At 43.3% G+C, this 17,904-nt stretch overlaps 1 protein-coding gene across 1 annotated transcript in view; it reads left to right on the top strand.

The window, feature by feature from the left end:
• LOC145876042 (uncharacterized) overlaps positions 1-17,904 on the top strand; it is a 48,481-nt gene that overhangs the window by 4,557 nt on the left and 26,020 nt on the right. The window contains exon 2 of the mRNA XM_082971815.1: positions 3,950-4,340. Within this exon, the coding sequence (XP_082827941.1) occupies positions 3,950-4,340 (391 nt within the window). The remainder of the gene's footprint in view (positions 1-3,949; positions 4,341-17,904) is intronic.

The following is a 17,904-nucleotide window of genomic DNA, read 5'->3' as shown; positions in this document are numbered from 1 at the left end:
AGGTAATGCTGTTAGTGTGACGTATAATGTAGTGGACGGAACGCTTCTTTCAACAGCAGCAACAGTTATTCAGCCACCTCGGTAGCTTGCTAGACAAAATAGCCGAACCAATAAAGCTCTTTAGACGCGTTCGTGTATATTAGCCACTGTGTTTTAAACCCACTTCGGTCGTCTAGTTACTTATCCGTTTTAATTTCATATTTACGGTGTTGTTGTTATTATTCAGCTAGCGGGCTGGTTAAGTTAGCATTAGCCTAGCTAGCTAACATCTCCGACCATGCGGTCACTGAGCTACTCTCCTCCTGTTAAAGAGGAGGTCTGCTGGACGGAGAAAGAAACTCTCGTCAAAGAGGAGGAGGAAGAGAAAGATGTTACAATACAAAAACAAGTGGAGGGTGAGGCTGTTACCGTGAAAGAAGAAGAGAAAGACGTTTCAGTAAAAGAAGAGGAAGACGCGTTCAGAGTGAAAGAGGAGGAGGATGTTACAGTAAAAGAAGAGGAGGAAGATGCAGTTTATGGAGTGGAAGAGGGGGAGATGACTGTCACATCGAAAAAGGAAGAAGAGGAGGAATCTGGATATCTGGGCCCGGTTTCCCAAAGGCATGTTAAGGCATCCAATGGTTTTAACGATGAACGGGCCCTGATAAACACTAGTAAGTACTGTCTTAAATACAGAGGCACAAACTCTGCAGTTGTTGAACTGATGTGTGGTGTTAAAGGGGAAATCTGCAATTGCTACATCCATATTGTGACTTTATAATTATTAATTTATAGCCATTGATTCTTGAAGAATATAACACATGCCTCATGAGCTTAGTTCAACTGTTGTACCCCATCAGAACCCCCAAAGAAACTTTTTTTACTCCAATGTTTAGAAATGTAAACCAACACTGTATAGCCTCAACATGGTTAAAACTATAATGTTGACATCATGGATGGTCAGTCCTTGCATCCATAGGTCAGTCTATGAATTTGAAAGTAGTTACATTTCTCCAACCCCATAATCATCTTATAACCAAAACAGTGGTGGAATGACAGATTTGTTGTTGTATGAACGGCAGATTGGTTGATTGATTGTGTGGCTTTTTTAAAGGGGCAACCTAGTTTTAAAACAGAAACAAAATGGCTGCCCAGAGACTTGGTTTGGTAAACAGCTGAGGGATGGGGGAAGGAGAAATGTAACCACTCTCAAATTCATAGGGACCTCGTCAAGAAGTTCAGACATCTTGGCGTAACAGTTATAAGGTGTTGGCTTGACAGTCACTGGACCCAGGTTTGAGTTCAGCTCAGGGCCTCCCCCTGAATTCACTACACTATGAATACAAAGACTGGCCATCCATGATGTCATAATGATAGTTTAACCAGGTTTCTAGGATATATAGTATATTCTAGAATTCATCCATGATGTCATAATGATAGTTTAACCAGGTTTCTAGGCTATATAGTATATTCTAGAATTCATCCATGATGTTATAATGATAGTTTAACCAGGTTTCTAGGCTATATAGTATATTCTAGAATTCATCCATGATGTCATAATGATAGTTTAACCAGGTTTCTAGGCTATATAGTATATTCTAGAATTCATCCATGATGTTATAATGATAGTTTACCCTGTTTGGGATAGGGGGCAGTATTTTCACGTCCGGATAAAAAACGTACCCGATTTAATCTGGTTACTACTCCTGCCCAGAAACTAGAATATGCATATAATTAGTAGATTTGGATAGAAAACACTCTAAAGTTTCTAAAACTGTTTGAATGGTGTCTGTGAGTATAACAGAACTCATATGGCAGGCAAAAACCTGAGAAGATTCCATACAGGAAGGCCCTGTCTGATAATTTGTTGTCCTTCTGCATCTCTATCGACATTACAGCATCTGTGCTGTAACGTGACACTTTCTAAGGCTTCCATTTGCTCTCTAAAGCCACCAGAAAGTGAAATGGGGTGTCTGCTGTCTCTGGGCAAAGTACAGCAGCTCTGTTTGTGATCAGTCAGCCTGGGGACAGTGAGACTGAGATGCGCGTTCACGAGAATTCAATTTTTTTTTCTTTCAGCCTTTGAATGAATACAACGTTGCCCGGTTGTAATATTATCGCTATTTTACGAGAAAAGTAGCATAAAAATTGATTTTAAACAGCGTTTGATATGTCACAAAAACCAAAACCACAGCTAAATGCAGCACTAACCTTTGATGATCTTCATCAGATGACACTCCTAGGACATTATGTTATACAATACATGCATGTTTTGTTCAATCAAGTTCATATTTATATCAAAAACCAGCTTTTTACATTAGCATGTAAAAAGCCCATAGAGGTTAACTTCGGCGATGTCATTTTCAAAATAGCCTCCAACACTCTACTCAGCAAACTGGATGCAGTCTATCACAGTGCCATCCGTTTTGTCACCAATGCCCCATATACCACCCACCACTGCGACCTGTACGCTCTCGTCGGCTGGCCCTCGCTACATATTCGTCGCCAAACCCACTGGCTCCAGGTCATCTATAAGTCTTTGCTATGTAAAGCTCCGCCTTAACTCAGCTCACTGGTCACCATAGCAACACCCACCCATAGCACACGCTCCAGGAGGTATATCTCACTGGTCATCCCCAAAGCCAACACCTACTTTGGCCGCATTTCCTTCCAGTTCTCTGCTGCCAATGACTGGAACGAATTGCAAAAATCGCTGAAGTTGGAGACATATATCTCCCTCACTAACTTTAAGCATCAGCTATCTGATCAGCTTACCGATCGCTGCAGCTGTACACAGCCCATCTGTAAATAGCCCATCCAACTGCCTACCTCATCCCCATGTTTTTATTTACTTTTTTGCTCTTTTGCACACCAGTATTTCTACTTGCACATCATCATCTGCACATCTATCTCTCCAGTGTTAATTTGCTAAATTGTAATTACTTCACTACTATGGTCTATTTATTGCCTTGCCTCCGTACTCCATTTGCACACATTGTATGTAGATTTTTCTATTGTGTTATTGACTGTACGTTTGTTTATCCAACGTGTAACTCTGTTGTTTTTTTGTCGCACTGCTTTGCTTTATCTTGGCCAGGTCACAGTTGTAAATGAGAACTTGTTCTCAACTGGCCTACCTGGTTAAATAAATAAATAAAATCTTAACTTTATTGACAACACCCAAATGGATACTGTCATTAACGCGGTTCTTCAATAATTACACATAATTCTTAATGCTTTAGCAAGCATTATATTAAACAGGACATTCAAATATCCTTACAATTTTAAGCCAAGGTAGTGTGAAATGCACTCATAAGCAACCTGGAAATGGAGGTTACTCCCCTGAGTTTTCCCCATTCACATTCAGAATACATTGTGAAAAACTAAAATCTTTGCTCACCATTTTTGCTCCAGGCAGATATAGTACATCCATAACTAGTGGTTTCCTCATTAGCAGGGAGGAGTTTCTGCAATCAAATTGCCCTCGTGCCGCAATTTTAGCAAATACAGAAAGGGGCCTATATTGGAGACCAAAAGTCGTCTGGCACACTGCTTAGAGTTTCAACAACATGAATAACTTATTTCTAGCCTACAATCATTGATGTTACTACGAATGTGAAAACAAGACAAAATATGACTATTCTTGCTCATTTTAAGGCAAATATCAAATAATTTTAACATTCATTACAGACGTCAATTGTTGTCCAACATCATGGCTCCGCTGTTGGCATCACCTTTTACAGTGGATTACCGCTGTTGTGGGCCTTTAACCATCTGTCTGACTTTGTTGTTCACGCAGGAGAGATACTTAACTATCGTGGATCCTCTGGGGAGCCTCAACAACATCATGATGCTGAAGAGGCAGAGAAGAGTCTCTCCACATTAGAACACCTCAAGAAACACCTGCAGACATCCACAGGGAAGAGAACTCACTGCTGCTCTGACTGTGGGAAGAGATTCACCTCATCAGGCATTAAAATTCATCAGAGAACACACACAGGAGAGAAACCTTATAGCTGTGATCAATGTGGGAAGAGTTTTACTACATTTGGCACTCTGACTCAACACCAGAGAATACACACAGGAGAGAAACCATACAGCTGTGATCAATGTGGGAAGAGTTTTGGTGTATCTGGAGGGCTGACAGTGCACCAGAGAACACACACAGGAGATAAATCTTATATCTGTGGTCAATGTGGGAAGAGTTTTGCTGCATCTCGCAGTCTGACTCTACACCAGAGAATACACACAGGAGAGAAACCTTATAGGTGTGATCAATGTGGGAAGAGTTTTACAGGATCTGGCTCTCTGACTCTACACCAGAGAATACACACAGGAGAGAAACCTTATAGCTGTGGTCAGTGTGACAAGAGATACTCTGATAAAAGATCTCTGATCAAACATCAGAAAATACATACATGAAGGAATTGTTTCATGATATCAATGAATTAATGTCACAATGTAGAATGTTTTTAACATTGTAGAAGGAGTATTTTAATGATGTCACAATGTAGAACCCTAAACGTTTGTCCCCTGTTCTATTGATTTCAGCATGATATGGATATTAGCCTCAGGGGGAAAATCCAGGCTCTGAAATGGAAGAGTTACTATTTATGTGATTTAACAAAAAGTGACTAACACAAAAAGAGTTGTTACACTTACCATGTTGGTGACCCACTTGAATCAAAATGCAACACTTCAAAATGTAGCGAGCTGTTTTCTACAAATTGTCCTCTAACCAGGGATGTACACATTATTCCCAGATTCCGTGTGGTTTTTGAGCTGTTCGTTTTAACAGGACGTGTAAACTCATCTTCCTCCTTTCGCACAATTGTTGCCAGCAGCATACCACCCTGCATCCCACTGCTTGCTTGCTTCTGAAGCTAAGCAGGGTTGGTCCTGGTTGGGAGACCATATGCTGCTGGAGGGCCAGTCGGAGGTACTCTTTCCTCTGGTCTAAACAATATCCCAATGCCCCAGGGCAGTGACTGCCCTGTGTAGGGTGCCGTCTTTCGGATGGGACGTTAAACGGGTGTCCTGACTCTCTGAGGTCATTAAAGATCCCATTGCACTTATTGTAAGAGTAGGGGTGTTAACCCCGGTGTCCTGGCTAAATTCCCAATCTGGCCCTCAGACCATCACGGCCACCTAATCATCCCCAGCTTACAATTGGCTCATTCATCCCCCTCCTCTCCCCTGTAACTATTCCCCAGGTTGTTGCTGTAAATGAGAATGTGTTCTCAGTCAACTTAACTGGTAAAACAACGGTAAAAAGAAAAAAAAATCCACATGACATCGATGAGTTATGACAAATAGGTGTTGTGTTCCTTTGTTTAGGGACCCCTACATTTAAATGCATCACTCCAAAATGTAGCTGACTGTCTTCTGCAGGTTGTCCTCTAACCAGTGAGGTAAAATATATCTCCATTTCCATGTGTTTTTTGTTTTGTTGTGTTAGTTTCAGGAGCAGGTTCAACCTGATTTCCCCCCAAATGGATATAAGATTTGTGTTTTGTGTTTAGCTAGTGCGTTGCTATGGATCTTTATTTATTTTGACTGCACGTTTTTCCGTATTGGAGATGAGTTTTGTTTGGGCTCGTTCCAAGGAGACGAGAGTTCTAGAAGCTAGTGAGTTTTAGGAAGACGAGAGTTCTAGAAGCTAGTGGGTTTTAGGAAGACGAGAGTTCTAGAAGCTAGTGGGATTTAGGATTCTATAGAAAGAAAAAGGAGAAACAAATAATCCTATTGTATATTATTATTTAGAAATAAGTGTTTTTTCTTGTGTTTAATTGTTGACAGCCAGTAGACACCATGTTTATATTGGTGAAGGTGAAGCATTGTGGTTGATTATAATGTGAAATGGAAGTTGTAGAGATACTCTGAATGATTGGCTATGAAAAGCCAATTGACATTTACTCCTGAGGTACTTGTTGCACCCTCGACAACTACTGTGATTATTATTATTTGACCCTGCTGGTCATCTATGAACATTTTAACATTTTGACCATGTTCTGTTATAATATCCACCCTGCACAGCCAGAAGAGGACTGGCCACCCCTCATAGCCTGGTTCCTCTCTAGGTTTCTTCCTAGGTTTTGGCCTTTCTAGGGAGTTTTTCCTAGGGAGTTTTTCCTCGGCACCGTGCATCTACACCTGCATTGTTTGTTGTTTGGGGTTTTAGGCTGGGTTTCTGTACAGCACTTTGAGATATCAGCTGATGTAAGAAGGGCTATATAAATAAATTTGATCTGAATTGATTGATTGTACAACTGAATGCATTCAACTGAAATGTGTCTTGGGTGCACTGATTGGTGTCGCCTGGTTAGTCAGTATGTGTTACACCTGTGCTGGCTTGTCCATCTCGTTAGTGGGAAGGTGTTTCACCTGAGCTGGTCCAGGTTCTATTTAAGAGTGTCTGGCCCAGTGCTCCAGTTGTCTTGATACATGTGGAGAGTCAACACCTTTAGTTGCTCCACCTTTTTGGTTTACTTCCTGTCTTTAAGTTTGGTGTGGGTTTTTCTTTTGTTTGCCTCTTCTTGGGCAGATTTAGTGGGTCTCATGGTGGGTGTCTTTTAGGTCCCAGTTGTTGTTACTAGTCAACTTTCAGTGGACACTGAGAGCAAAACTACAAGATTATGTTATAATACTTTTATTGCATCAAATGGTTGTTTTATGCAACAGAATAGAGGGTTCTTAGAACTATTGTGTCTGTGTGTTCTACTGAGGATGGACCTCTGGGAGAAAACACTGACAGGAGATTTACAATGTCTTTTGGGTGATAAAACCTAGAGAGACTGCATTCCAGAACATGAGTTAATGTTTCTGTTCTATATGGTACCAGGGAGAGATGACCCCAGGGCCAGACCCTGGTCTCGACACAGAGTACTGTTTTTACAGCAGATACTGTCTGCTGAGAATTATAAGTATCTTTCATACAAATCTTAACCTTGTGACCCGTTCTATACATCTGTTGTTGGTCATGTAGTTGAAAGGGGTGTATCTTGGCTTTAAAAGACCTTTGTACTTTTGTCTCATGGCTCTCAACGAATCATCTGGTGGTGATTCATCTCTCAACGAATCATCTGGGGGTGATTCATCTCTCAATGAATCATCTGGGGGTGATTCATCTCTCAATGAATCATCTGGGGGTGATTCATCTCTCAATGAATCATCTGGGGGTGATTCATCTCTCAATGAATCATCTGGGGGTGATTCGTCTACCAGCCATCATTATCGTAGAACACTCAATCGATTCACTTTGTATGTGTGTGTTGTATTGACCTGCTGCCTTATAAGTGAATAAAGATTTAGTTTTAGAATAACTCTGACTTGTGTGATAAGTTTGTCTCAATTGATATTAAAGAAATTAACCACCACATATGGGGATGTGAATCTTGACTTGGTGACCGCTCCTGGTGACCTGGGTAAATTACCTGACTCCTGGTGACCTGGGTAAATGGTCCACAAGGGATTCCTCTAACTTGGGATCTCAGGGAGACCACACTTCAGGAACGGAGCAGATGGACCCACCTTTGATCTGAGAGGCAGCGAGCCGAGTGGATACCACATCTCGAACGTAGTTTTAAAAAAATAAAGAGGTGAGCAAAACACGTTAAGTGGAGTTTTTAGAAAATCCTCGTAGGCTCTGAGTGTGTATTCCTGTGTAGAGGTGTAAACAGGGCCCAGTCAGGAGGCTCTGAGTGTGTATTCCTGTGTGGAGGTGTAAACAGGGCCCAGTCAGGAGGCTCTGAGTGTGTATTCCTGTGTGGAGGTGTAAACAGGGCCCAGTCAGTAGGCTCTGAGTGTGTATTCCTGTGTGGAGGTGTAAACAGGGCCCAGTCAGTAGGCTCTGAGTGTGTATTCCTGTGTGGAGGTGTAAACAGGGCCCAGTCAGTAGGCTCTGAGTGTGTATTCCTGTGTGGAGGTGTAAACAGGGCCCAGTCAGGAGGCTCTGAGTGTGTATTCCTGTGTGGAGGTGTAAACAGGGCCCAGTCAGTAGGCTCTGAGTGTGTATTCCTGTGTGGAGGTGTAAACAGGGCCCAGTCAGTAGGCTCTGAGTGTGTATTCCTGTGTGGAGGTGTAAACAGGGCCCAGTCAGGAGGCTCTGAGTGTGTATTCCTGTGTGGAAGTGTAAACAGGGCCCAGTCAGGAGGCTCTGAGTGTGTATTCCTGTGTGGAGGTGTAAACAGGGCCCAGTCAGTAGGCTCTGAGTGTGTATTCCTGTGTGGAGGTGTAAACAGGGCCCAGTCAGGAGGCTCTGAGTGTGTATTCCTGTGTAGAGGTGTAAACAGGGCCCAGTCAGTAGGCTCTGAGTGTGTATTCCTGTGTGGAGGTGTAAACAGGGCCCAGTCAGTAGGCTCTGAGTGTGTATTCCTGTGTGGAGGTGTAAACAGGGCCCAGTCAGTAGGCTCTGAGTGTGTATTCCTGTGTGGAGGTGTAAACAGGGCCCAGTCAGTAGGCTCTGAGTGTGTATTCCTGTGTGGAGGTGTAAACAGGGCCCAGTCAGTAGGCTCTGAGTGTGTGTTCCTGTGTGGAGGTGTAAACAGGGCCCAGTCAGTAGGCTCTGAGTGTGTATTCCTGTTTGGAGGTGTAAACAGGGCCCAGTCAGTAGGCTCTGAGTGTGTATTCCTGTGTGGAGGTGTAAACAGGGCCCAGTCAGTAGGCTCTGAGTGTGTATTCCTGTGTGGAGGTGTAAACAGGGCCCAGTCAGTAGGCTCTGAGTGTGTATTCCTGTGTGGAGGTGTAAACAGGGCCCAGTCAGTAGGCTCTGAGTGTGTATTCCTGTGTAGAGGTGTAAACAGGGACCAGTCAGTAGGCTCTGAGTGTGTATTCCTGTGTGGAGGTGTAAACAGGGCCCAGTCAGTAGGCTCTGAGTGTGTATTCCTGTGTGGAGGTGTAAACAGGGCCCAGTCAGGAGGCTCTGAGTGTGTATTCCTGTGTGGAGGTGTAAACAGGGCCCAGTCAGTAGGCTCTGAGTGTGTATTCCTGTGTAGAGGTGTAAACAGGGACCAGTCAGTAGGCTCTGAGTGTGTATTCCTGTGTGGAGGTGTAAACAGGGCCCAGTCAGTAGGCTCTGAGTGTGTATTCCTGTGTGGAGGTGTAAACAGGGCCCAGTCAGGAGGCTCTGAGTGTGTATTCCTGTGTGGAGGTGTAAACAGGGCCCAGTCAGTAGGCTCTGAGTGTGTATTCCTGTGTGGAGGTGTAAACAGGGCCCAGTCAGTAGGCTCTGAGTGTGTATTCCTGTGTGGAGGTGTAAACAGGGCCCAGTCAGGAGGCTCTGAGTGTGTATTCCTGTGTGGAGGTGTAAACAGGGCCCAGTCAGTAGGCTCTGAGTGTGTATTCCTGTGTGGAGGTGTAAACAGGGCCCAGTCAGTAGGCTCTGAGTGTGTATTCCTGTGTGGAGGTGTAAACAGGGCCCAGTCAGTAGGCTCTGAGTGTGTATTGCTGTGTGGAGGTGTAAACAGGGCCCAGTCAGTAGGCTCTGAGTGTGTATTCCTGTGTGGAGGTGTAAACAGGGCCCAGTCAGTAGGCTCTGAGTGTGTATTCCTGTGTGGAGGTGTAAACAGGGCCCAGTCAGTAGGCTCTGAGTGTGTATTCCTGTGTGGAGGTGTAAACAGGGCCCAGTCAGGAGGCTCTGAGTGTGTATTCCTGTGTAGAGGTGTAAACAGGGCCCAGTCAGTAGGCTCTGAGTGTGTATTCCTGTGTAGAGGTGTAAACAGGGCCCAGTCAGTAGGCTCTGAGTGTGTATTCCTGTGTGGAGGTGTAAACAGGGCCCAGTCAGGAGGCTCTGAGTGTGTATTCCTGTGTAGAGGTGTAAACAGGGCCCAGTCAGTAGGCTCTGAGTGTGTATTCCTGTGTGGAGGTGTAAACAGGGCCCAGTCAGGAGGCTCTGAGTGTGTATTCCTGTGTGGAGGTGTAAACAGGGCCCAGTCAGTAGGCTCTGAGTGTGTATTCCTGTGTGGAGGTGTAAACAGGGCCCAGTCAGTAGGCTCTGAGTGTGTATTCCTGTGTGGAGGTGTAAACAGGGCCCAGTCAGTAGGCTCTGAGTGTGTATTCCTGTGTGGAGGTGTAAACAGGGCCCAGTCAGTAGGCTCTGAGTGTGTATTCCTGTGTAGAGGTGTAAACAGGGACCAGTCAGTAGGCTCTGAGTGTGTATTCCTGTGTGGAGGTGTGAACAGGGCCCAGTCAGTAGGCTCTGAGTGTGTATTCCTGTGTGGAGGTGTAAACAGGGCCCAGTCAGGAGGCTCTGAGTGTGTATTCCTGTGTGGAGGTGTAAACAGGGCCCAGTCAGTAGGCTCTGAGTGTGTATTCCTGTGTAGAGGTGTAAACAGGGACCAGTCAGTAGGCTCTGAGTGTGTATTCCTGTGTGGAGGTGTAAACAGGGCCCAGTCAGTAGGCTCTGAGTGTGTATTCCTGTGTGGAGGTGTAAACAGGGCCCAGTCAGGAGGCTCTGAGTGTGTATTCCTGTGTGGAGGTGTAAACAGGGCCCAGTCAGTAGGCTCTGAGTGTGTATTCCTGTGTGGAGGTGTAAACAGGGCCCAGTCAGTAGGCTCTGAGTGTGTATTCCTGTGTGGAGGTGTAAACAGGGCCCAGTCAGGAGGCTCTGAGTGTGTATTCCTGTGTGGAGGTGTAAACAGGGCCCAGTCAGTAGGCTCTGAGTGTGTATTCCTGTGTGGAGGTGTAAACAGGGCCCAGTCAGTAGGCTCTGAGTGTGTATTCCTGTGTGGAGGTGTAAACAGGGCCCAGTCAGTAGGCTCTGAGTGTGTATTGCTGTGTGGAGGTGTAAACAGGGCCCAGTCAGTAGGCTCTGAGTGTGTATTCCTGTGTGGAGGTGTAAACAGGGCCCAGTCAGTAGGCTCTGAGTGTGTATTCCTGTGTGGAGGTGTAAACAGGGCCCAGTCAGTAGGCTCTGAGTGTGTATTCCTGTGTGGAGGTGTAAACAGGGCCCAGTCAGGAGGCTCTGAGTGTGTATTCCTGTGTAGAGGTGTAAACAGGGCCCAGTCAGTAGGCTCTGAGTGTGTATTCCTGTGTAGAGGTGTAAACAGGGCCCAGTCAGTAGGCTCTGAGTGTGTATTCCTGTGTGGAGGTGTAAACAGGGCCCAGTCAGGAGGCTCTGAGTGTGTATTCCTGTGTAGAGGTGTAAACAGGGCCCAGTCAGTAGGCTCTGAGTGTGTATTCCTGTGTGGAGGTGTAAACAGGGCCCAGTCAGGAGGCTCTGAGTGTGTATTCCTGTGTGGAGGTGTAAACAGGGCCCAGTCAGTAGGCTCTGAGTGTGTATTCCTGTGTGGAGGTGTAAACAGGGCCCAGTCAGTAGGCTCTGAGTGTGTATTCCTGTGTGGAGGTGTAAACAGGGCCCAGTCAGTAGGCTCTGAGTGTGTATTCCTGTGTGGAGGTGTAAACAGGGCCCAGTCAGTAGGCTCTGAGTGTGTATTCCTGTGTGGAGGTGTAAACAGGGCCCAGTCAGTAGGCTCTGAGTGTGTATTCCTGTGTGGAGGTGTAAACAGGGCCCAGTCAGGAGGCTCTGAGTGTGTATTCCTGTGTGGAGGTGTAAACAGGGCCCAGTCATTGGAGGATGATCTGAGAGTCAGTCGACTCAGACACCTATCATTGGTCGGTTGCGGGCGACCTAGAGCTGTCCTGACACTGAATTGATCACAGTGGGGATTGGTCTGTAGGGGTGAGGGGCCAGGGTGACTGTGGGTTCTGTGTGAAACACGGTACCTGGTTAAACTCTATTGGAAGAAGGACCTCATTCTGAAAAGTGTCTGTGTGACTCTCAGAAGTGGTGAATTCCAATGATTTTAAACGTGCTGCCAGGTATGCCCTGGGTTCGGTCATTTAGCGTTAAATATCTAGAATCTGTGTGAACGAGATGACAACTAGAATCTGTGTGAACGAGATGACAACTAGAATCTGTGTGAACGAGATGACAACTAGAATCTGTGTGAACGAGATGACAACTAGAATCTGTGTGAACGAGATGACAACTAGAATCTGTGTTTACTAGTTAAGACCATTTATAATATAGTACAAGATAGTAAGGTGCACCTGTAATTGTTTTAAACATGTAATTATTTTAAACCTGGACCCCATTTCATATTTTCTGATATGAGAGTTGTGTGACTGTGATATGAGAGTTGTGTGACTGTGGTATGAGAGTTGTGTGACTGTGGTATGAGAGTTGTGTGACTGAGTCATAATCTGATGTTTGGATAGTAACAGAGATCTATAGTTCCTCCTAGAGATCTATAGTTCCTCCTAGAGATCTATAGTTCCTCCTAGAGATCTATAGTTCCTCCTAGAGATCTATAGTTCCTCCTAGAGATCTATAGTTCCACCTAGAGGTCTATAGTTCCTCCTAGAGGTCTATAGTTCCTCCTAGAGGTCTATAGTTCCTCCTAGAGGTCTATAGTTCCTCCTAGAGGTCTATAGTTCCTCCTAGAGGTCTATAGTTCCTCCTAGAGGTCTATAGTTCCTCCTAGAGGTCTATAGTTCCTCCTAGAGGTCTATAGTTCCTCCTAGAGGTCTATAGTTCCTCCTAGAGATCTATAGTTCCTCCTAGAGATCTATAGTTCCTCCTAGAGGTCTATAGTTCCTCCTAGAGGTCTATAGTTCCTCCTAGAGATCTATAGTTCCTCCTAGAGGTCTATAGTTCCTCCTAGAGGTCTATAGTTCCTCCTAGAGGTCTATAGTTCCTCATATAGAAATATGCTTAATCAGATGATTGACATGTGGATAATAAGCTTTATTATAACGTTATCTTGGGGTTCCGTTCCTTCACTGCCCATCATAGAAGATCACGGGGTGGTATTGAGAGGGGAATGATATTTTAGAAAGCAGAGGAAGGTCTATAGTTCCTGGGAGGCTTGATTTTGCCGTGGTCTCTGGGAGGTTAGAGAACCGTTGAGGATCCCATGGTCATTGTCCGGGAAACTAAAGTTTATTTTTGGTTCTGCAGGGAGGATGTTTGGAGAGATGCTTCGTTGCTATGGAGAGTCCCTGAAAAAGCAAATTGAATGGTTGTCGTGACTACCTGAGAATTTCTTATGTTTTATATGGATTCTGTGAATATATGAAAATATGATGAATTGTATGTGTGTATAATGATTAATAGAGATTTGATGAAGTAATACTGGGAATATAATTAGATACAATTTAAACAACCCATATGTAGATGAACGTAGGTTTTGAGTTGGAATCTTTAATGGATAATTTGATAAAGATGAGGTTTAAGCATTATTAAACTGTCTACAAAGTCTGGGCAGTTGTCTCAGAAACTGATGTTTGTGTGTCCACTTTAGGGTAAGTTGCCCTAAGGATGAAACTATAAAACGTCCGGGTACCTTAATTGAAATAAACTGCCCTTAAGGCGTAGGGTTCTTCCCAGTATGAGAGGAGTTGCTGGATTTATTGAATAAACCTTTTTCCATAAAGTTAGAGTGAACCAAGGTGTCTGACTAGCTGTTGATGTTGAAGAAGCGTCCCGTAAAGGTTCCTGGAGTTTAGGGGTTCTTCAAATTGAACATTGAAACTGTGGGGGAACCCCTATAAGTTCCTCAAAGAACATTTTGGGGTTCATTTTTTTAACTCTCGGTCCACCCACCCTGCATTATAAAAAACATATTTTAATAACAACAATATTGACAATATTGATTTAAATAATTCATTGTTTATTTAGTGGCACCACAAATGTGAATTAATATTTACAAAACACATAAAAAAATTGCAACATTTCTGCAGACATGTCAGACCCTAATAAATAATACATTTACTTTGTATAGTGCTTTTCATGACATTTAAAATATATAAATAATAATGATGTACAATAAAAATAACATTAAAAATGAATCATAGGTAAACTAACAATATTGTAGACTTGATGCTAAATACAGATTTTTCAGCTTTAGTGTGTATATTGTATCCACTTAGTTATGTTAGGAAGTTTTCCATCTTTATGACTGGCCCTGGTAACTTCACCCCAACTTCTCTGATCCCCAGAACACAGTAACTTAACAACATAACTGTTTTTCTGACATTTTTGGGAAATTGAAGGGAAAATAAAAAATACAGTCGTAGCAGAGCTCCAAGTCCCATGGGGGACGTCCTCGAGGGTGTGGATGTTCTCCCCATCAAAGGCCAGCGGGATTTCACTCTCATGGTGAAATGGATTTCCACCGATGTGCAGTAAAGGAGTGAAGAGCGGTGAAATCTGTGTCAAGAAAAGTAAGAAAAGATTAATACACAAACAATTAACAAAGAACATAACAAATGTTCAGCTGTAGTTTTATATAAGCATGCACACCTATGTTTATGAAGAAACAGATGATTGGTGCATAGACATACCTTGTCACGGACATAAAGGCCACTCGGGTCCTCATTGAAGAGGTAGGGAAAGAGCAGAATCGCTGCTGTGGTCTCCAGTCCTAGTAAAGTAAAGCAATGATCTTACTACACTTGCTAATTTTATTACAAAATACATTAGAGAAAGGGAAGGAATAAGAGCAAATACCTCTTCTGTATTGTCCTTCAGGGACTGTCAAAATAGCAGGATGATGTCCTCACCCCTGCCTCGCCTCTCTACCTCTGATAGTCCTTGAATTATATTTTTGTCTATATCCATTCCATGGACTTGATTCATTTCTGAGAAGATCTGAAAAGATCATTTGCACACATTTGTATGCTAATAGATGTCAGTTTGTATTGACTGCTATGTAGGTTAAATGTACACTTGAAATGCAGCTGTCCTACAACATATCTGTGTAACGTGCATCGCCTGGTGACGAGGAAGCGGACCAAAACGCAGCTGGGAGCGAACACATGTTTATTCAACACACTGGAATTAAACATGTACACAAAATCAAGAAAAATGCAGATACGTTACGTGCTCAAACAAAGAGACAACACCCCACAAACAGCGTGGGGAAAACAGCAACTTAAATGTGATCCCAATCAGAGACAATTAGCGACAGCTGTCTCTGATTGGGAATCGACAGAACCCAACATAGAAATAAACCCACCTAGAGCCTACACAAGGCTAAAACGTAAACCAAACACAAACCAATGAAAAATACCTAACCTGACACACCCTGACCCAATATACCCGAGTTCACCTGGTCAGGGCGTGACAATCTGTACCTTCTTCTTGATCCCAATTGCATTGTGTCCATGTTCTGTCCTATAAGAATTTCAAAGGAAGAGAAAATGTGTCAAAGAATAGTCTTACAAGCATTAAAAAATATATATTAAATAAATATTGAAAGATAAATGACATCGACATACAATGTCATGTAAAATAGAAGAACATATTGGAGAAAGCACTAGCCAATACAGTACTGCCATACAGTAACAGTACTGCCATTCAGGCCTAATATCACATTTCAAGATATCTTTGTACACAAATTGTTCAATATTTTATCAGGCTGACTTGAAACATTATACGCAACATTTTGCTGCGTGGCAATACTGTGTTTGGATTCTGAAGGGCATTCATACAAAAGAGGTAGTCTAGACACTGTATTAATACCATTATGCATTTGAATCCCATCTACAGCTACCATCTAAGATATTAATTTCCCTCCACAAGGGGGCGGACATGTAACGTTTCCAAAATGGGATAGTATTGTACATGTAACGTTTCCAAAATGGGATAGTATTGTACATGTATCGTTTCCAAAATGGGATAGTATTGTCCATGTAACGTTTCCAAAATGGGATAGTATTGTCCATGTAACGTTTCCAAAATGGGTTAGTATTGTCCATGTAACGTTTCCAAAATGGGATAGTATTGTACATGTAACGTTTCCAGAATGGGATAGTATTGTCCATGTAACATTATGCCCCCTTGTGAGTTAATAGTATTGCATGCTATAGCAGGCTATATAAAGAGGAAGACCTCCATTGACGATTCAGTTCGTTGTAACATCTCGTCTGGACAGGTCACTGTCCTTAGTTAGTTAATTAGTTAGTTAGTTAAGTTAGCTAGTTTATTATCACAAAAGTGAGAACTGCTCTAGATTGGAAACTTACATTAATGAGAGTGTAAAGCCATGTTGGCTTTATGGAAACGATATAGAATATATGGGAAAGAATATAGTTGAGGAAATAATCCAAACCTAGTTGTGCCTAGTTAGGACATAACGTTAGCTAGCTAGCTAACGGTACTGTACTGTAGCTCATACAACGCCGACGGTCAAACCCGGCTTTCTAATATTTACGTTCATTAACTATAGTAACGTTATGGAAGATATTCACAGAAAACCATCATTGTCTTCGTTATTCATTATTAATATGTTATATTATTATAATACATTATTTCGAGACATATTCAGAGCCAAACATCAACCCAACGTAACTTTTTTAACTGTTGTCGCATCCAAACTTGTCACCATCGTTTTCAGTTGTAATTGCGAAGTTCCCGGAAGAAGTCCAGCAACAACGGAGGTTCCTCGATGAACCCACCTTCTAACAAGTTCTTTGAAGAACCTTTTGGGGCTGTTTTTCATTGACCAAGAACCCTACGGTTCTTAGGGGATCTGAGAACAACTCCAGTTGAACCCTTCATTTTTAGAGTGTAGTCGGCTCTATTTACTCTCAGATTCAAACATGATGAATAGCATCAACGATCAAGTCAGCTGCTGCTGCTCCAATACAGTATGAGGTGAGACGGTGAACTGATGTTGAACTGGGCAGTCAGCTGCTGCTGCTCCAATACAGTATGAGGTGAGACGGTGAACTGATGTTGAACTGGGCAGTCAGCTGCTGCTGCTCCAATACAGTATGAGGTGAGACGGTGAACTGATGTTGAACCGGGCAGTCAGCTGCTGCTGCTCCAATACAGTATGAGGTGAGACGGTGAACTGACGTTGAACCGGGCAGTCAGCTGCTGCTGCTCCAATACAGTATGAGGTGAGACGGTGAACTGACGTTGAACCGGGCAGTCAGCTGCTGCTGCTCCAATACAGTATGAGGTGAGACGGTGAACTGACGTTGAACCGGGCAGTCAGCTGCTGCTGCTCCAATACAGTATGAGGTGAGACGGTGAACTGACGTTGAACCGGGCAGTCAGCTGCTGATGCTCCAATACAGTATGAGGTGAGACGGTGAACTGACGTTGAACCGGGCAGTCAGCTGCTGCTGCTCCAATACAGTATGAGGTGAGACGGTGAACTGATGTTGAACTGGGCAGTCAGCTGCTGCTGCTCCAATACAGTATGAGGTGAGACGGTGAACTGACGTTGAACTGGGCAGTCAGCTGCTGCTGCTCCAATACAGTATGAGGTGAGACGGTGAACTGATGTTGAATCATAATGATTAAGTTAATTAAAATGAATTTGTGAAACTGTTAAAAAAATTGTATATTCAATATTTTACGCTATTGTTATCATATAGAAACATGATGGAATATTGTACATCATATTAGCATCAACATACATTATTGTTTCATACAATTTCACATAATAAGGATATTTAATATTTTCAAGTTCAGAACTCATCACCTGCTATGTAAAAGAGACAGCATTGACCATTGTGCATTATTCTATCTGGGATCCTTGGGACATCCCTACCCTAAACCCTAACCTTAACCCCTACCTTAACCATTTTAAATGTCAACTTCAACGGGCTAGGGACGTCCCAAGGATGTATCTCTACCTGAAAATACATGATCTAAGTGATTGATAGTTGGTATTCAGCAGTCATAAAGCCTTATTTACTTTAATGAACTACTAAAATAGTGATTTAGTCAGACAGCATAGACAGCAGCTCTACACATTATTGACTGACTGATCCATTCATCCTTCCATCCCTCCTCAGCCTTCCTCTCCTCTGAAGACCCAGTGAGGGTGGAGCTCAGTCAGAGAGCTGTTGAGGGACTGGTTAGGAAGAACACTTCTACAGCCAGAGAGGTGAGAGGTCACACATGGTTTA

This window comes from Salmo salar, unplaced genomic scaffold (genome assembly GCF_965601325.2).
Source record: "Salmo salar unplaced genomic scaffold, fSalSal1 ptg000432l, whole genome shotgun sequence".
Lineage (NCBI taxonomy): Eukaryota > Metazoa > Chordata > Actinopteri > Salmoniformes > Salmonidae > Salmo > Salmo salar.
This window is presented reverse-complemented; position numbering and strand designations above follow the sequence as displayed.